At 50.0% G+C, this 20,464-nt stretch overlaps 2 protein-coding genes across 6 annotated transcripts in view; one reads left to right on the top strand and one right to left on the bottom strand.

The window, feature by feature from the left end:
• Positions 1-794: 794 nt before the first annotated feature.
• On the top strand, positions 795-3,827 carry NR2E3 (nuclear receptor subfamily 2 group E member 3). Its single transcript, XM_075764334.1, has 8 exons — positions 795-852; positions 1,862-2,012; positions 2,225-2,328; positions 2,417-2,671; positions 2,756-2,937; positions 3,180-3,411; positions 3,489-3,594; positions 3,695-3,827. Exons 1-8 carry the CDS (start codon positions 795-797, stop codon positions 3,825-3,827), a joined length of 1,221 nt encoding a protein of 406 aa, XP_075620449.1.
• Positions 3,828-8,895: 5,068 nt separating this feature from the next.
• The window catches only part of MYO9A (myosin IXA), a 181,436-nt gene continuing 169,867 nt past the window's right edge, over positions 8,896-20,464 (bottom strand). For all 5 annotated transcript variants that reach the window (XM_075764813.1, XM_075764809.1, XM_075764810.1 and 2 more), the window contains 11 exons: positions 20,415-20,462; positions 19,621-19,732; positions 18,818-18,879; positions 16,347-16,539; positions 15,649-15,777; positions 15,185-15,290; positions 14,573-14,704; positions 13,396-13,519; positions 10,225-10,427; positions 9,907-10,049; positions 8,896-9,489 (listed from right to left, as the gene is read on the bottom strand). In XM_075764813.1, the coding sequence (XP_075620928.1) occupies positions 9,011-9,489; positions 9,907-10,049; positions 10,225-10,427; positions 13,396-13,519; positions 14,573-14,704; positions 15,185-15,290; positions 15,649-15,777; positions 16,347-16,539; positions 18,818-18,879; positions 19,621-19,732; positions 20,415-20,462 (1,731 nt within the window). In that variant the 3' untranslated portion in view covers positions 8,896-9,010. The remainder of the gene's footprint in view (positions 9,490-9,906; positions 10,050-10,224; positions 10,428-13,395; positions 13,520-14,572; positions 14,705-15,184; positions 15,291-15,648; positions 15,778-16,346; positions 16,540-18,817; positions 18,880-19,620; positions 19,733-20,414; positions 20,463-20,464) is intronic.

Here is a 20,464-nt window from a genome sequence, read left to right as displayed (position 1 = left end):
TGCCCTGTCACGGCGAGGGTTTAGCGGCAGTTGCGTAACCCCAGGGGCCACCTGGCCCTCACCCACTGCGGCGTCAGCAGCCCCAGCCCAACATCCCCCCAGGGAGGGGAAACTGAGGCACGGCGCTGCTCTTTGCTGACCACTGGGGCTACGCTGCTTGGAGGGGGTGGGGGGGCACCGAGCATACCCCCCCTTTGCCATCAGGGCCAGTAATTAATTACTTGGGGGCAGGGAAATTACCCCCCTTAATTACCACTTTTCGTTATTCTCCTCTAACCGCCTTAGCAAAGGGCTTATGTGCTTATAGGACCTGGTGGGTCCCATGCTGGGGGGGGGGGGTGACACACACATATGGGGGTCCCTGCCCCGAGCCCCATCTCCCACCCCTGCTGCAATCTCAGCCTCATAATGGTGGGGCGGTGGGGGTACCTGCGGTGGCAGGGTGACACCCCCGCGGTGGCACACGGGGCAGGGGTGGCTTGGGTGTCGCGGGGTTTAGGGTTACAGGGCTGGGGCTCAGCACCTTTTTAATTCTTCATCGCGTGGCTGATTGATCCCCCCCTAACCCCCCCCACCCCCCCCCACCCCACGCAGACACTAAAGATTAAGAGGGTGACAAAGAGGCGGCTGCTTACACAGCGCCCGCCGCTAAGCTGCCTTGAAGAGAGCAAGGCAAGAGCCCCGCTGCCAGCAGAGCTGCCGGAGCGCCCACCGCCTCGCCAGACCCCGGGGGCACCCACCGCGGTGGATCCGGAGGGAGGGGAGAGGGAGAGGTCGGGAACGCAAGGTACAGGATGGCTGCGTCGCCGGCGGGGTCGGTGGTGAGCGCCGGGCTGGATGATAGCCCCACGGGTAAGAGGTGGTGTTCTGTTTGAGTGGGTGCGACACGGTGGGACCACGGTCGCTGGTGGGGTCTTTCTGCAGGATGGCTAGGTCCCCACTGTGGTCCTTCCCTAAGATGCGTGGGTGTCCCAGTCATGGTCCATCTCCAGGATTCCTGGGATCCCCCATTGTAGTTTTTCTCCAAGATGCCCAGGGTCCCCATCACGGGCCTTCTTCTGGAGGCCTTGGGTCCTCTCCAAGACATCCAGCGTCCCCATCATGCTGCTTCTCTGGGATGTTTGGGGTCCCTATCATGGTCCTTCTGCAAGATACCCAGGGTCTCCTTCGTGATCCTTGTCCGGAATGGCTGGGGTCCCTGGCACCATCCTTCTCCTGGATGCCCAGGATCTCCATCGTGATCCTCCAGGATGGCTGGGGTCCCCATCATAATCCTTCTCTGGGAATGCTGAGGTCCTCAGCTACTGTTCTTCTCCAAGATGCTGAGGGACCCCACTGTGGTCCTTCTCTGTGCTAGGATACCTGCAGTCCCCAACCCTCTCCATGATGCCCATGATCCTCATCTTGGTCCTGCTCCAGGATCCCCAGGGTCCTCAGCTATGCTCTTCTGCAGGATGCCGGCAGTCCTCAGCCACAACCCTCTCCGTGATGCCGATGGTCCCCAGCCCTTCTCCAGAGTTCCTGCGGTCCCCTGCTGTGACCCTTCTTGGGGATGCCTGGCATCCCCTCACGGACACCTGGCGTCCCCATCCCTAGGGACACCATTTGATCCTTCTAAAAGGCCCACGAGAGCTCATCCCACAGCATCCCAGGCACTGGCGTGCGGGGAGATGTCAAACCCCACATACAATCAATCCCTGGAGTCCCCGAGGTGTCCCCGTCCATGTCCCTGGGCTGGACTGGTGGATGTGGAAGCCACCCCATTGCCAGGATGCTGGGGAGGCAGCAGGGACTGGTGGGAGGGATGAGGGACATCAGGGTGTCCCGAGTCACCCCGAGTGCGGCGGCTTCACTCCCGCAGGGCTGAGCCCGGCCCCCGGCAAGGCGCTGAGCCCCGTGCTGCTGTGCAAGGTGTGCGGGGACACCAGCAGCGGGAAGCACTACGGCATCTACGCCTGCAACGGCTGCAGCGGCTTCTTCAAGCGCAGCGTCCGCAGGAAGCTCATCTACAGGTGGGGACAGGGGTGGGGAGGGGGAGGACAGGGACCGGGAAGACGGGCAGCCATCGGGGCAGGGACCCAGGGGTGGACACCCAGAGGTGCAGGGACCCAGGAAATGGACACCCAGTGGGACAGGGATCAGGGGAGTAGACACCAGAGGTACAGGGACCTTGGGGAACCCCAGGAACCCCGGGGCCGCAGCCAGGTGCCACCTCTCCCCACAGGTGCCAGGCGGGGACGGGGCTGTGCCCAGTGGACAAGGCGCACCGTAACCAGTGCCAGGCCTGTCGGCTGAAGAAGTGCCTGCAAGCCGGCATGAACAAGGACGGTGAGACAGGTTGAGGGGGCGGGGGAGACACAGTGACGGGGGGGATGACAGTGGGGTGGCCGGTGCTGACACTGCCTTGTCCCCGCAGCCGTGCAGAACGAGCGCCAGCCCCGCAGCACGGCCCAGGTCCGGCTGGACAGCATCGAGCTGGACGCCGAGCTGCCCACCGAGCACGTGGCCACGACCCGTGAGGTCCCCTCAACCCCCTGCCCAGCTCCTCGCGGTCCCGGTGCCACCGTCGCAGTCACCCCAGGTCCCCGAGCACCCACTCCACCCACCAACCATCGCTTCATGGCCAGCCTGATGACGGCCGAGACCTGTGCCAAGCTGGAGCCTGAGGATGGTGGGTGGCTGCTGGTGGGGAGGAGATGGGCGGAGGTTGTCCCCATGGTGAAGTGGCCACCACTGTCCCCTTCTGTTCCCGCAGCTGACGAGACGGTGGACGTGACGGGCAGCGAGCCGGAGCGGGCTGCTGGCGAGTACCAGGTGGCACCGTACCCCGCGGCCAGCCCCGAAAACGTCTATGAAACCTCTGCGCGTCTCCTCTTCATGGCCGTGAAATGGGCCAAAAACCTGCCCGTCTTCTCCAACCTGCCCTTCCGTGATCAGGTGGGGTTGGGGACCCCCATGGGGCATTGGGGACCGCCCTGTGGGACAATGGGGACCCCAAAAAAATGTAGGCAACTAGTGGGATGGGGATGGCTGAAGCATCCCCACATTCACTGCAGGGTCTTGGGGTCCGCCCCCCCCCCCCCCCCGAAGATGCTCTTCAGCCCAACAAACTGTGGTGGCTTCAGGTGCTGGAGGCTTTGGGGATGACAGGGGTTTTTGGGGCTCCCCCCTCACCCCAGGTGATCCTGCTGGAGGAAGCTTGGAGCGAGCTGTTCCTGCTCTGTGCCATCCAGTGGTCCATGCCCCTGGAGAGCTGCCCGCTGCTGGCCGTGCCTGAGCTGGCCCCTGGCAAGCTGCTGCCGGCTGCCCTGGACGTCCGGGCGCTGCAGGAGACCCTCGGCCGCTTCAAGGCGTTGGCCGTTGACCCCACCGAATTTGCCTGCATGAAGGCAGTGGTGCTCTTCAAACCAGGTGAGGGGGCCCTCCAGCACCTGCTGCTGCCCATCCCCTTGTCCCCACCCCACCATGTCACCCCCTTGTCCCCACAGAGACCCGTGGCCTGAAGGACCCCGAGCAGGTGGAGAACCTGCAGGACCAGTCGCAGGTGATGCTGGGCCAGCACAACCGTTCTCACTACCCCGGGCAGCCTGTCAGGTACCGCCGTCCCCACGTCCCCACGGGTGACACCAGCAGTGGGGACACCCACCCACGGTCACCGCCTCTGTCCCCCGTCTCCCCCCCCTGCCCTCGCCAGGTTTGGGAAGCTGCTGCTGCTCCTCCCGGCGCTGCGCTTCATCTCCTCCGAGCGCGTGGAGCTGCTTTTCTTCCGCCGGACCATCGGCAACACCCCCATGGAGAAGCTGCTGTGTGACATGTTCAAGAACTGACCTCCCCCCCACCCCGATGTCACCCAGCTTGTCCGTCACCCTGCACTGGCACCCCGTCACCCCCCCCCGACCCCGGGTCTCCTCGCTGCGGGGCGTGAAGGTGCCGGTGGTCCCATCTCCAAGGTGGTGGTTGGAACCCCGGGATGCTGCTGGGACGTGGGACCAGCTTCGCTGGGGACAGCCGGCGGCAGGTGGACGTCCCCAAGCAGGTGCCAGACGCGCCGGGAGCACCTCACTGCGGCGGGTGCCTCCACGGATGCCGCTGTCCCAAACGCCGGAGGAACCCATGGACCCGGGCGAAGCGCCCTTGGTGTGCCGGGGTGGGGGGTGACACCGGCCAGGGGTGACGCCGCCACCCCCCCGGGGCCGGGTGTCCCCCCATCCGCAATCACTGCCCCTCACTCATGGGCCCCCCCCCAACCGCCGCCACTTCAGCTCCGCGGTTCCAGGGGACGCGCGGTGACGGCCCCTCGTCCCCGTGTCCCGGTTGCGTGTCCCCCCCATTTTATACTCCAAATAAAAGGGGCTTTTGCAGCCAGCCTCCTCGCGCCGCCGACTCGGGGGCACCGTCCTCGGGGAGGGGGGGGGTGGCAGCGGGGGACACGCAGGGACCAGCCGAATATTAATAATCTGGATAGAAATAAATGGAGAAGAAATGATCTGAACAGAAATTATCTGAAATAATCTGGATAGAAATAAATGGAAGATAAATGATCCGAATAGAAATAATCTGACTACAAATAATCTGAAATCTGAATAGAAATAAATTGGAAATAAATTATCCCAATAGAAATAATCTGGATAGAAATAAATTGAAAATAAATTATCTGAATATAACTAAGATAAATACAAATAGTCTGATTAGAAATGATCTGAAAAGGAATAATCTGGACATAAATAAAATGAAAATAAATGATCTTGAATAATCTGAATATAAATAAATGGAAAAGAAATTATTCGAATAGAAATAAACTACTTATTTATAAGAGGAATAGAATAATGTGTATTAAATAATTGGAAGAGAAATAAAATGAATAGAAATAATGTGAATATAAAAAAATTGAAAATAAACCATCTGAACAGAAATAAATTGAAAACAAATTACCTGAATAAAATAAAATGAATAGAAAAAAATCTGAATACAAATAAATTGAAAATAAATTATCTGAATATAACTAAGCTAAAGCTAAACAGTCTGATTAGAAATAATCTGACTAGGAATTATCTGGATATAATCTGGATATAAATAAAATGAAAATAAATAATCTGGAATAATCTGAATATAAATAAATGGAAAAGAAATTGAATAGAAATGAACTAAATAGCAATAAAATGAATAGAAATAATTGAATTGAATAATTGGAATACAAATAAGATGAACAGAAATAACGTGAATATGAAAAAATTGAAAATAAACTATCTGAATAGAAAGAAATTGAAAATAAATTTATGAATATAACTAAGCTAAATAGTCTGACTAGAAATAATCTGAATACAAATAATTTGAATTAAATAATGGGAATGCAAATAAGATTAAGAGAAATAATGTAAATATAAAAAAAATGAAAATAAACTATCTGAATAAATCGAAGAGAAAGCATCTGAATGGAAATAAGATGAATAGAAATAATCTGAACAGAAATAAATTGAAAATAAATTACCTGAATATGAGTAATCTGATTAGGAATAAGCAGAATTAAATAATTTGACGAGAAATAAGATGAAAAGAAATAATCTCAAAGGAACTAAATGGAAAATAATCCGAATATTCCGAATGAACGAGTTGGAAGAGAAGCGAGCGGAAGCATGAGCCCGGATCCGTGTCCCCCCCCAGCATCAAACACAGCACCCAGCGCCAGGCGCTCCTCGTTACAGCTCTTTAATTAGCGCGGGGTCAGGGCTTCGCCGAGCCGCTTTGTACAGCCACGGGGAGGGTCCGAGGGAGAAGCCACAAATTGCACTTTATACACACCGCGGGCTGATGGCAAAGGAAAAAAACCCCCAAAAAACCCCCCAAAAAACCCCCAACCCCAAAACCCGACAGCGATTCGGGGGTTCGACAAGCGGCAGCATCCCTCCCGCCCCCCAGAAATTCTTCGCCTGTATAGAATTACACTTTTATTTCTCTCTTTTTTTTTTTTTTTTCCCTTTTTTTAAACAATTTCTAGCGCGGCTGACACAGGATAATATATCCTCTTACAATACAGACTTTCTTTTTAATTTACACGCAGCGGACTTATAAATTACTTAAAAAAAATTTCCATTAAAAATAATAATAATAATTAACAGCACGCAGCCCCTCTCCTTTCCAGTAGTAAGTACATTCACGCCGCTCCGGAAAATCGAATTTTTTGCCCCAAAAATCCGTCCCTTTGCCGGGGGCGGGGGGGGGGCAGGAGCTGCCGGGGGGAGGCGGGTGCGGAGCCCCTAAAAACCCCATTTTTCCCCCCAATTCTTGGGGGTTCCAGCGCTGATGGGTTGGGATTTTATAGACACACATATATATATATGTAGAGATATTTCTTTAATATACTTTTTCTTTATACATATATATGTAAATATATAATATATATAAAGAAGTTTTCTATATATTCTATATATTCTCTCTATATAGAGAATGTATATTTCTTCATATATATTTTTATATATATAAAGAGATATATTTTCTATATATATTCTCTCCACGTATAAAGGCTATATATTTCTTCAAATATATTTTTATATACGTAAAGAAATATATATAAAAAGATAGATGAGAAATATTTACTATACGTAAAGAATATATTTCTTATATGCAAATACACTTAGTTATAAAGAAATATATATAAACATATCTTTCTTTTATATGTTTATATATAGAAATATATAATATATATAAAGAATATATAAAGAATATATACACTATATATAAAGAATAGATATACTATAGTTATTATATACAGTATATATACTTACTATTATATATTATATATTTATATATAGTATATGTAGTCTTTATCATATAGTATATGTATTTCCTTTTTATATAGTTCTTTATATATATGAAACATAAATTATATAGAAACATATTCTTTACATATACTCTTTTACATACTTTTTCCTTTATATATAGAATATATAGAATATATAGAATATATATTCTTTCATATATTTCTCTCTATAGAATATATATTCTTATATATATGTATTCTTTTTTTTATATATATAATATATACATATATATAGAAGAGAAATAGATCTATATATCAAAAGAAATATACATATATATATATTCGGAGGCGCAGCCCAAGCCAGATCCGTGGTCCCCGCTGCTCTCGCGCCACCGGGGCAGGAAAGCCGAGGATGAGGACGGAGCCCTTCCTCCCGCCCTCCCGGCCACTTTTGGGGGGAATTCCTGGGGTTTTAGGCAAAGAGGCTCCAAACCGGCTGGTTTGGGCGCAGCGCGCTGAGGCGGCTCCTGTTATTTCCAGCTCCGGGGGATTTTTTTTGGGGGGCGTCCCCAGGTGCTTTCATGTTCGTGGCCACCACCCGCCTTCCCAGCGCATCCCGGGGCGCTCCCGAAATCCCTGTTTTCCCATCCGGGGATGGGGGAAAAGGAAAAAAAAAAAAAAATCCCTTTTTTTTTTTTTTTTCCTCCTACGGATGGGGGATGATTGACTTGGTCACGCGCTGCTCCCGGGATGCAGCGTGGAGGCGGGTGCTGTTCCGGCGCCCCAGCTCTCCCTGCGGCATCTATCGCTTTCCCCCGTTGAAAAAAAAATTAAAATCAAATGAAATTAAAAATTAAAATGAAAAATGAGAATTAAAAAATTGAAAAATAAAATAAAAATAAAATCAAAAATCAAATCAAAATCAAATCAAATCAAAATCAAATCAAATCCCCAATAAATAAACCATCCCTCAGAAGAAATAGCACTTTGGGCAGGGGGAGAGGGGACCGAAGGGCGGCTCAGCTAAACGCAAGGATGCTGGGACGGCCAGGAAAACACAAAATACCCAGGAAAACTCAACTTTTTTTGGTATTTTCCCCCATTTTGGTGGCGTTTAGGGAAAGGACGAGCCTCAATCTGTGATGCCCAGCCCATCTGAAAGGACGGATCCAGCCTTTATTAATCTAATTAGCACCCCGGGGCTCCTAATTTCACCTTTCCGGAGGTTTTCCAGTACCCGGAGCTTCTCCAGGTGCCACCGAGGGTGACGATGACGATGGCACGGGAGGGATTAAGAGCCGAGTCGTTAGCTAGCATTGTTAATTATCCTATCATGGGTACTGCTTTTAAATCATGCTAATTACACCTCCAGGGATTTCTTGTTCAAAAAAAATAGCGGCAAGCGATGTACGATGACACCGGCGGTGACAGCGGCAGGACGGTTCAGCCCATCGATTCCCTCCTCCCCGGCCAAAAAAAAAATAATTTTTTTTAAAAATTAAAAAAAAAAAAAAAGTCCTGTCTGGGGAAAAATATTTAAAATAAAATAAAATAAAAATATATATATTTACAACAAACTCCAGTAACCGGCATATAAACAAATATAGCTTCAAGTAGTCCTTAATTATTATTATTATTATTTTTTAATACTGATGGTCTCCAAAAAAAAAAAAAAAAAAAAAAAAAAAAAGAGGAAAGGTGGTTAGGTCACATTAAAAACTAAAAAAAACAAAAACAAAACCCCCAAAAACAAGCAACTCTAAAAAAAAAAAGGTGATTTTTTTTTTTGGCAGATTTTAACGCTTTTCCATGCGCTCGGCGTTGGCGTGGATGAGGTGGTTAGAAGCGCGGAGGGCTTGGCTGGCTGGAGCGGAGCCGGCGCCGGCTTGGGATGCTCCCGCAGGATTTTTAGGCTCGGTCTTCTCCTACCGATGGCGATTCGGCGCGAGGATTTGGCAGCGCGAGGATTTGGCGGCACGAGGACTCGGCGGCGTGACGCTCCGAGACGGCGGATGCTCCGAGGGGAAGGGCGCAGGCGCCGGCCGGTGCCCCTCCATCCCCGGTCCAACCCCCACCCCCCAAAGAAGCTCTCAACCCCCCCAGTCCCCCCAAAAAAAACCCATTAAGGCCACCGTTAAAACCGTCCCCCGCCGGCCCTTTTTTTTAATGAAGAATTCATCCTCCCGGCGCGTTAACGAGGAAGCCGTCGGGGAGGATGCTCCGGCGCACGCGGCGTCCCCGGGGCAGAACGTCTCAGACCATGAACTCGTTGCTCCCCAGGAGGACGAGGGGTTGGGCGGCGGCGCAGTCGGCCTCAGGGTTTCTCTTGCGTCCCCCCGCCGTCTCCCCATCCGGGGGCTCTTTGGTTTTCGGGGGGGATGTTTTCACGCTCTTCAGTTTCTGTTTGCCTTTCTCCGGATTGAACGTCCCGCGAGTGGTGAACTGAGGTCGGTCCTCGGGATAACGGAGAGGTCCCGCGTAGCCCTCGGGGCTCGCTCGGGTTTCGGGGGGCTCGCCTGACCCCCCCGCTCGGTAGAAAGGCGATTTGGAGTACATCTGGAAGCGCTTCCGAGGCAGGTGGGGCAAGCAGGAAGTGGACGATTGGGAGGAGGAAGAGGAGGAGATGGAGGCGTCGGTCGGGTCCGTCGGGTCCGGCCGCATCCTGGGGTGCCTTCGCAGCCGGCTCGGCCCCTCCTTGGTGGGGCGCAGGGAGGTAAGTGCTACGCTTCTCTCTGGGGAAGGGGGGAAGGACCACCGGAGGATTAACGCCCCAAAATCACCCGGCACTGCACCCCAGGGACACGCACGCCCTGGAGGCAGGACGACGTTCCCGGCGTCGCTCAGGATGGTGCGGCGGTGCCGGAGGAGCGCGCGCCTCCCCGCCAAACCCTGGGTGCCACCACCCACCTCCCCAGGTCCACGTGTTTTAACCCTCAACCCCCCTCTTTACACCCATTTAAATCACGGGCTTTAAATTTTCTGCGGGCAGGACAAACCAAATAACCCCCCTCGAGCTATCGAAAAACCTGAGCAACCTGGTCTAGTTGAAGATGTCCTGCTCATTGCAGAAGGGTTGGATTAGATGATCTTTGAAGGTTCCCTTCCAACCCAAACTGTTCTGTGAGAAACCCAAGAACGCCTGGATTTACCCGAGCGATCGGAGACGGCTCCTTCGGAGTCAAAGTTCAAATTTTCGGAGCTGTCGGCGGTGCCAATGGAGGCTTCGGACTCCAGGGTTTCGTCGTCGGAGGCGCGGGGCTCCAGTGTCAGCATCTCGTACGTCAGCTCCTCCCTGCCAAAACCAACCCATTGACCCAACGGGACCCAAAAGGTGGGGAGGAGAAGAAAGGGACACACGTACGCCAAGAGATCATGGAGGGATGGAGCCCTCCACATCACCTCCACATCAACCATATGATGTCAAGCAACATCCATAGGATGTGGCTTGAACCCTCAGCCAGACTCACTTCTCCTTCTGCAGGCTCTCGATCTGCTCGGTCAGCACCTTCTCCTCCTGCTGCATGGCCACTTGCTGCTGCTCCGTCACCTCCATCTCCATGGCTTCCTCGCTGCTCATGGTCTCCTCGGGGACGTCCGTCACCGAGGGCAAGCGCACGGCAACGGGAGACGTTGGGCTGGGGTAGGCGCCGCGTCGCACACGTCCTTTGCCCTGAAGAGAGACAACGGTGTCACCACCACCAGCCAAGGTGATTTTGCAGACATCTCAGGTGACAACCACACTGCTCTCCCAAGGAGCGAAGAAGACGGCCCCGGCCATCGGTCCTCACTGCGTCGCTGGCAGTCGCACCCAGGACCCTCCAAAATCTCGCCCCAGGCTGGGAGAGGTACCAGAAGGACTCAACACATTGGAGGGGGTGAGGATGGAGGTGGTGAGGATGGAGGCAGTGAGGATGGCGCTGATGGACCATCTACTGGCTGATGGACCAAGTGCAACTTGGACTTCAAAGCAAGCCCAGCTGGCGGCAGGATGGGTTTCTGCAAAGCCCACAGCCCGTGCGATGGGAAGCTTGACCTGCCTGGTGGCCACATTGGCTTTGGGTGGGAGCATCACCCGGGCTTTGATTTCAGGGCACCCGGCTCCCACTTCACCATTAGATCACGTCTCGCATCCTTCCCTCGCCCACTCTTGGTATTTCCAGATCATCGCAAGGGTCTTCACTGACCCCTTCGGCAAACGCTAAATCACACCTAATCACGTTGTCCGTGCTCCGATCTCATTGCACGTGAGATGCAGAAACCAAGACCACCTCCAATGACCCATTACAAGACAATAAATGTTAAGTTTTGTGCCCATGGTTAAACAGGGAGATTTAATGCAGCTCTGAAGAACCATCTTTTTTTTTTTAATATTAAAACCAACAACAAAAAAGGACTCAAACGGGGGTAGTATGCATGGAGAAATATTACGTATGCAGCTGTTTTAATCTCTTGAGGACCAGCCCTACAGGTCTGCCCCATGGAGTAGAAGAAAAAGATGGATTTGTGGGGATGAGAGACACCAAGGACATTAAAAAGCTTTTATCTTAACTGTTATCATAACCAGACACATCTCATCTTCTAAATTCAAGATCCTGAACCCACCAGGACTTAGGAGATGTTGACCAGCCTGAGTCGTGCCCATGGCTTGCTGCCCTCCTCCTGACAATCATCACCCAGGATGAACCTGCATCTCCCTGCAGTTGAAGAGCTCGTTGCAACGCAGCTTTACTTAAACCACGTGCCCAGAGCAGGTTTGCAGGGTAACGGAGCCTCCCTTTTTTTCCTTTAAAAGCGAGATTTGCTCCATTTTACCCCTTTCATCTTTTAACCTCACATCTCAGAGACCTTTCTTCAGCAGGAAAGCCGCTGCCGTGCCCCGGCATTCTGCTGATGACCCCTTCTCACGTGGGCTCCTGAGCTGAAGCACAGCTACCTGAATCCTATTAGCCAAAACCCCGGAGATCCCAAAGATCCCACCAGCTCGTGGACTTAAGCCCCTGCGAAAAGGCGTTGTTTGCAAAACGGCATCAGGGGAGCAGAGCTCGAATTTTGCTCTTCTCTGTCTCCTGACCCTCATGGATGCTGAAGGATGGGGAGAAGCATCATGGGCTGAACCTGGTAGGAAGGGAAACAGCCCCACGAGCATCCCCAAAAACCTGCAGGCACTTTCCTCGCCCATCGCGGTCTCTGCGACCTCAAACTCAAGCTGGGATGGAGTTGGGGAGTAACAGGGGTTGCTGGACCCCTCCTAATTCAAACCTGGGTGTCCTGAGCTTGAGTTCAAGGTGGTGGTGGTGCTCTTCCTCCAGGAAGGTGGAGGAGACCTTTGGATGCCTCGTGGTCTCCGAGGCATCCGAGCCAGGGGTTTTATCCACCATCTCATCATACGGCAGCGTTACAAAAGCAACTAGATGCTGAAACGCATCCTGAGCGAGCAGAAATTGGGGTGGGAAGGGATGAAGTAAAGCAAAAAATAGGGAAGCACAGGATGGAAAAAGAAAAGAAAATAGAAAAAAAAAAAGTAGGAAGGGGAAAAGGGGTAGAAAGTGTTTTTTTGAGGAGCTGCGTGCAGGGATGGCCAAGCGTTGGCCGTCCCGAACTCCTGACGCGCAGGGGACCTGCGAGAGAAACGGTGGCCCTGAGGAGCAGCGCCCGCTCGGGGACGGGATGGGCAAAGTCACGGACAATGGCCGGTGGGACGGGGCTGGAATGAGCGGCGGTCACACACAACGGAGGGACGCGGCGGCTGGCGCAGGGCGCGCTGCAGTTAATACATACCGGGATTGAACTGCGGGTTATGCTCATAAATCTAACTGCAATTAGTACGGGTTTCTGGATTAGAGAGGAGATGAAAAGGAAAGCAGAAGGTTAGAGTGCACATGCCGTTGCCCCTCCAAAAAACCCGTTTTTGTTCATTTTTATGGTTTTTGTTTTGGTTTTTGGTGGGGGTTTTTTAACTGGGATTAGGAGGGCAGCTCTGCAGCACCAGCCCCATGAGCTTGGGCAGCCCCTGCTTGGATTTCATCCCAAAAAAAAGCAGGAGCAAGGTGTCCCTGAGGACCACAGCAGGCAGGTCCAAGCAGAGGGGCTGCTCGGGTCCTTAGCCCACGCCCTGGGACAAGTGCGTTGCGCCGAGTCCGTCCCTCTCCCGCAGCCCAACAAGCCAAGCACAGCGTGCGTCCGCAGCCCGCCAGCCCCCCGGGAAGCATGGAAGCTCAATGAGATGAGTTTGAGCCTCCCAAAAAGGTGGTGGGGGAGCAGAGCGCGCCCCATTTTGGGTTCAGATAATGCGATTCAGCACGAAAAAGCATGGTCCAGGTCTCCCATGGGGTGACGTCCAGCCGGTCAATGAAAGGCTTGACTCAACCCAGGACCAAACAAGCTCGAATGAAGGTGGAAACGTCGATCAGGAGCATGTGAGCTGGAGCGACCACGTTTCCATGGACCGTTCCCATCTCCTCGTGCTTTGATATGACTCCCTGCAAAGGCGAGGAGCCACCACGGGCTGAGAGTCCCTGTCCTGGGGGAGATGGTGTGGGAAGTCGCGAGGGGTTTGGGAGGCTGGAATAAGCAGGAGAAGATCAGGTAGGGGGCAAAGAAGAGGACGGGAGGGAACAGAGATGACTTTGGCATCTCACCATCGATCTGCGGATCAAGGAGAGGCGGCTCTTGGCTTTGTTCTCCGCGAACTCCAGGCTGTTGATGTCCTTGAGACGAGCCTTGTACTTGTTCATCTGCTCGATGACGATTAATTCTACGCAACTAAAGGGAGAAAAAACCCAAAAGAAGATAAAACAGGAGGAGGAAATTATTTTAAATGAGTTGGCCCTGCCGGAAAGGCACGGAGGGAGAAAGCTCCAGCAGGAAACCAGCTGGTAGTGGAAATTCCCCTAAAAAGAGTGATAATGGGCTATGGATGGATCGACGAACTTGGAGTAGAGAAATTAAAGACCTCCAAGGGTCCCACTGGAGAAATTTCCCCCCTTGGAAGAGGGGAAGGCAGGTTGCTTCCAACTTGCTTGCACGCAGTAATGCTGCAGCGAGCTTGTTTAGCTGAACTGACTGTTTAATGCTGTCAGGAGTGGGTTTTGGGGAAAAAAATAATCCTTTCCGTGTAAGAAAATTAGAGGATGCGCTATAGCTGAAGTCTAAGGGAGAAGCTACAAAGAAATCCTGCTGAAGGACGAGCGCTCCTACCAGCTGGGTCTCCAAGCACATTCTGGTCTTCAACAGTTTTAATACTTAAACCACCTCTTTCAGAAGCCCAGCCCTTCACGGGATAGTTTCCATTATTATTGTTGTCTCCATTATCTGTTTTTAAATCTATTTAATCTGAGCCAGACTGAATTTGGGCAAGTGCTTCACTTTTTCTCCGTAAAACATTTGCAATTATGTCAAATACCTTAAAGAAATCTAAGTACGCAATATTAATATTGCTGCAGACCAAACAAGCTCACCTCCTCAAGTAAAAAAGACAAAATTGAGTAAGAATAAAGATCTGCTTGCCATAAATGGGATTAACTATAAAACCAACTCAGCGCAAGCTCCGCCTTTTCCTGCTGAAATGTGCCGGGCAGGAGCGCAAGTTGATCTGCTCTTGTGGATCTTTCATCGCTTAAAAAGCCCCGTTCAACAACCTCTTGGGGATTGAGAGAATAGGAAATATCTTCAGGAAGATACATTTAATACGTGTTTACAGTTTCCAGGCTAAAGCTGCCTATTCTCGAGCCACTCGACCGTACTAAGGGTTATCAAGACGTGAGCGGTGACATGGTTATGGTTATGGAGCTGGATCATCCAGCACCACGTTCTTACGTGGTTGTTTTACTGATGTCCTGGACGCTCTGCAGTGGGTCCGTCGTATCGGGACAGCGGAGGATACAGGGAGCAAAGACGATGGCCAAAGCATTAGCTGACATTCGATTGGTCTCTTCTTGGAGAGCAATCCTGACAAAAATAGGGATTAAGAGAGAAGTCAGAGGTGAAGGCATCTCCACTTCACACCCTTTCCATAGGGCCATGGATAAACAGAGATGACACTTCTACAGCACTATCTTGCTCTGCTAGCAAGCTCTGCCCTCATCTTTGCTCTGCTCAATGGAGAAAGCCAAAGCTGAAGACATCTCAGGTGTTCCCAAGGCAGGCAAACAACCAGTGTCTTCCACCCAAACAACCCATTCCTGCAGTGGCAAGAGGCACCAGGGACCCGCAGGTACCACGAACAATCAGAGCGCTGCAGAGGTCGCTCGTCAATATAAGCACCATTTAGAGAAACAGTTCTGGGGCCACCTCCTGGGAGACATGATGGACCTGAAAGCTCTTCTCCTTCCCTTGCCCACCTGCTTTCAGTCTCGGCTCTTTCTGTATGAAGGATGTCCAATCATCCTCCCCTTGCCCATTGCCCAAAGCTGCCCTGGCCCAACGTACCTCACCAGGTGGAAGATGAGACGCTCCAAGGTGCTGAGATGAGTGCGGGAGAGCTGGTCAATGACTGAATACACTCCCCGCACTGTCTCCTTCCTCTCCTGGAGGCCTGCAGAGAAAGCACCAGCATTTAGGGGCAGCTCCTTCTTCTCCTTCCTGTTTAACATGATTCCTTCTTAACGCTTACTTACTCTTACTACTTAAAAAGATGGATCTTCTGGCTAATGGTTTGGGCTGAAATCTGCTGAATCACGATGCAAACGCATGCCACCAAAGGCAAGACAACTGCCCGTGGTTTTGTGTAAAAAAAACCAGGAATAGCCAAAAAATCAGACTTTGAAACCAGGTAAATATAATTTGGCAAAACCAGCTGGTTTGGGCCCAAAGAGTAAATAAAAAGTTTGGCACTAAAAGCGGCCACTGTTTCTCTCTGCCAAGGGGACAGGATAGTGAAGGAGGTTCCTTACCCATCGCCCGCAGAAACTCCTCGTAGAGCTCGAAGGTCATGAGAGGGTTGGGCAGATCTCGGAGCCACTGCTTGAACACGCTGGCGATGACGTGGATGTTGTAGTCGTCTAAATTCACGTTATCGATGTCTGGGTTCGGCAGATTGAGGAAAAAAGAAAATAAACAAGAGGCAACAATCAATATGAAGCCATTAGTGAAGCCAGGGGGGTTGGACTAGATGACCTTGAAAGGTCCCTTCCGACCCAAACCGTTCTGTGATAAGCTACTCCTCTAGGATAGAAAATGTTCATGTGCCACCCCAAAATCACACTGCGTTTAATGGCAAGAAATCCAGCACCCGATTTCAGCTCCACGCATTAAAATTAGAGAGAAATGCATTTTCCAGGGCAAGTAACCTTTGGTGGGACCAGGATTTCTTTTCTTGCTGGCATCAATTGCTACCGTGTAAGTAGGGCAGCGTCTTCCCTCAACTAGAATGACTCTTTTCATGTATTGCACCCAAAAAAGCATGAGTTGGTGACTCGAGCTTTGGTTGGAGACGTGAAAGCATCGCTTGTGCAGCCGGCAGTCGCGGAAGGAAGGACTGCTCCCTTGTTTCACCCCGATGAAACATCCCACCTTCCTTACATCCAACCTTGCTTTTACAGAGATTTTTCTCCTCATGTGGGTTTTTTTTTTTTTCTCTCCATCTTTTCACCTGTATCGAGTCCTTGCCGCAGCTCCTTGATCTTGTTGGTGGACCCCGATTTTCTGTAAATGCCCTCTGTGTACAGCCCGTGCATTTCGATGTAGTTGATGAGCTTCTCCACCAGCACCGGCACCGCTCGCTCCTCGCTGGTCAACCGGGAGAGCTCCACACCGAACTGCCGAGACGAGAGCTCGGGGTCATACTGAAGAGGAAAAAGGAAAAAAAGGGTTTCAAATCCTTTTAGGAAGGAATTCTGGCAGAACGCTTGGATCCAACTGCTATTCACGTTTCTTCAGCTGATCCAGGTGACCTGCAAGTCAGTCTAAGGAAGGAGGATGGGACAGCCAGCAATGTATGTCTTGCAATGCTAAACTGGTCTCTGGACGTGCATCTAAAGTCATAAAAAATCTCAACTTTCTTTCTTTAACCACCCCACTGTAGTTACACTCTCAGCCCAGTGGAGTCAATGCAGTTGGGCATGGTCCTCCTCCACTTCCCTCTGGCACCATCTCCAGGGGCAACTTCACGGCCCAAAGAGGATGCAGGAAGCAGAGCAAGTAAATTTGAGTCTTAGATCCTAATTCGCAGCGTTGGTGACTACAAAATATCTGTGAACAAACGTGATGCCAAAATAAGAGCATGAGAAAACCCATCTCCATCTGTCGGGAAAGACCCTTTTGCTAGCTGCAAAGGCTCACTGAAGATCTGATATTTGGCAAATTCAGTTGTGAACAGTCCTCCCGAATGGGAGATTCTGGGTGGGAAAAGACCCAGAAAGACCTAATAAAATTTTGATACAAATACCCAGCCCCAGCAAAAGGAACGTGAGAAGGCACATGCTGCAATCCAGCCACCAGCAAGACGGTGGCGACTGTGACATAGGTCACAGCTCGCCTTATAACCACTCCTGCATCTTTGTTTTTCCCATTCCATGTCATCCTTTCATCGATCTTATCAACCTTATGAGATGATGTGGGGAAGATGCCCGTGCTGTTTCATGCTCTAGAGGAAAAAAAAAATCCACCCCAGGAACATCTGGTCTGAGCTACCAGTTGAAATTCATCATCTGCTGTTCAAACAGCCTTCTGCTAAAACCATGATAAACACGATGCCACAAAACCCATGTGCTGCTCAAGTCGAGTAGCTCTGAGATGAGGACCAAGCATGGGTGGAAGCAATTTTATGGCCGTCAAGAGAGATGAGCTTGACATTTGCTCAAGTTCACCATAGATCTGAAGAAACAGATCCAGTCTGGGACAAAGCTAACAGTTACAAAATCAACTGTGGCCAGAAAATAAAGAACTCTTTCTCAAAGCATAATAGATGGTTTGTGGCTCCCGGTTGCTGAAAACAACCCTAAAAACATTGACCCACCAAGCAGAGACAAGCCAGAGCCTTCCTAGAGAAGGACCTCTAACCACCCAAGTGGAAAGCTACCATGGAGACACGGTAAACTCGTTTCCTTGGGTACAGCGCAAAAATTTCCTTGTGCAGAGAAACCCCAAGAAATGAGAAGGCTCCAATCATCCCTGAGCTTCTCTGAAAAAAAAAATAATCCGAGATCGCATCGAACTTCCCAGATTTTAGAACAGAAACTCATAGGAGGCATTCCCAGCTACTGCAGAAACACTGCCAGAAAGGGAAAGAGTGCAGAAAAAATACTATATATATTCAAAATACAAATATATTAAAATATATGTCTTCAATGTATATATTCAGATTATTTCTTGGAGAAAATGTAATCATGCAGCTTTACGGAGGCTGTATATTATGGAGGCTGTTCTTCCTTGAGAAGCCTCCCAGGGAGCTGATAAAGCTTTGCGCACATTATTATCCTGGCTGCATTATTCTATTTTGGGCATAAAAAGCACAAAATAAATTATTTAAAAAAAAACCAAAACCAAACAACCCCACAACCAAATCTTGATGATTCATTGTTAGCCGGGGTGACCCGCTGCATTCATTCACTGTCCTTAAACCTGACAAACAGTATTTAATTCCCCTCTAAGGAGTACCGTGAGTGCTTGAGCATCCTCCACCCACTCTTCCTCGCTCGGCTGCCGCTGTTTGGGGTCCGTGCCTGAGCAGCGACCGGCGGGGTTAACAATAACCCATATATCCAAGAATAACCCCACATTTAAGAACAATCCCACATTTCCAAGTCTTTAAAAGCCACGAAACAAGGCAGCTTTCTATTCTTCAGCATGGTTACAAGGCAGGGAACGTCACTGCAACATCTGCAGCATGACTGGGCAGATATATAGTGACGCATCGCTGCGTTACTCCCAAAATACATGCAAACACTGAAGTACAGGTTGGAGAGACCTCCAGGGATCTCCGGTCCAAGCTGCTGCTCAAAGGAGGGTTATTGCCAGCATTATATCTGTTCTGTGCCTGCAAGTATTTTTTTTTTTTTATACAAGCCTGTGCTTGTCATCTGAAATGCATTTAATGAATGAAAAGTAATGAGAGACGTTTACCTTTTTGGAGCACTTGGTCGTAGTTTTAAGACAGCACTTCTTGTGACAAGCATATTTACATACTGCAACAAACAAAAAACCATGAAGCCTTTAATTTTAAAGGTCCCATATTTAAGTCCCTGAAACATTAAAAAACCTCAATAGATCAACTCAGAAGATAATCCATGACTGACTCTGAGCTAACAGACATGGGTACCCTCAAAGAGGTTGGCAATAGCAACTAATTTGTATTCTTCCCACGCTGTACATCAGCCTGAAATACCCCAGGGTCGATACTTCCAACCTAAACCTAAAGAAACGTTGGAAAAACCAAAGTGACGGATCAACCTTTCCCATCGGTCCTCCTCCATTTTCCTGATGTCTCCAAAAATTCATGTGCCTGGAGGTCATATGGGCTAAGTCAAAGGAATTTGCCATGGTCATGAGACCTGCAGGCATCCTACGGGCTGAAGCCGTTGGGCACGTTTGCCATACCCAACTCTCTACCGTCCTTCTTACGGTGACACGTAAATACGGTTTGACCTTATCGGATGACCATAGGACCTCATAGGATAAGATGTGTAACACAAAGCTCCCCCACACACAAAATGACCATACCGTGAGGACTGGAAGGACTGCTGGGATGGACTTACTAGTTGACTTCAGAAACCCTTAAGATCTGTCCCAAAAGCTCTTCTAATGTGAAAAAAACCAAATTATTTGAGGGTGGGGTTGTGGGAAACAGCAACAAACACCTTTCAAAATCCAGAAACTCATCACTGTGATACAATCAGATGAAAAAAGACCAGAGAGACTGTGCTTACATTTACAAACAGAAGCCCTGTCCATTATCCAGATCAAGGAGGAACAATATTCACAGTAGGTGGGGATGCTGTACTGGGTCGCCTTAAAAATGTGACCGTTGTGCTCTTCCACCTACAACGATAAAGGTTGGTCAGAAAAAGGAGATGGGCTCTTAGTCTGCTGTGAAACGGGGAGATGAACACGGTCTGCTCTCCAACTTTTAGCTGTTATTTGATTTTATTTGCTATTTTTGTTTCCTTTTCAGCCCATTAACCCTGTAGGCAACTCAAACAGACATCCAGCCAGTATGGGAACCAAACTGTCATGTAAGCAGGTTAATAACTTGCATTTGACTGAGGTTGGCTGGTCAACCTCTCCATGTTAAGAAGGTCTTTTGTGCATCCATGGCCCCTTTTTGCTCTGCATCTGCATCCTTCCTAGTACTGTCATATCCTTTAGGAAAAAAGGAGATGTAACCTCCCACATCTCTGACATCAGAGACGTGAAACACGCTCTATAAGTTTATACAGAAACCCAGAATAACACTGTTTTCGCTCTCAGTTCATCTATAACTCCTGACATTACATGTACTGTCTTGACTGACACGTTTTCAGAGGACAACCTACAGCGACCCTTGATCAAGCAAACCAAATCCACCTCATCCATCTTTCCAGCACGCCCTTTGACGGCTGCGCGTTCGTTACGGTGTGATATTCAGATCTCAGCACAGGACGCGTCATGAGCAGATCTCTTATCACTCGTCATTCTGGCCGCAAGAACATTAATTTTTTAATGCACAGAGTGCTCAACTCACCACATCCACTTCCTTTTTTCTTCTCTTTTTTCGTTCCGTTTTTGGCACCT

The sequence above is a fragment of the Balearica regulorum genome, chromosome 12 (genome assembly GCF_011004875.1).
Source record: "Balearica regulorum gibbericeps isolate bBalReg1 chromosome 12, bBalReg1.pri, whole genome shotgun sequence".
Taxonomy (NCBI): domain Eukaryota; kingdom Metazoa; phylum Chordata; class Aves; order Gruiformes; family Gruidae; genus Balearica; species Balearica regulorum.
This window is presented reverse-complemented; position numbering and strand designations above follow the sequence as displayed.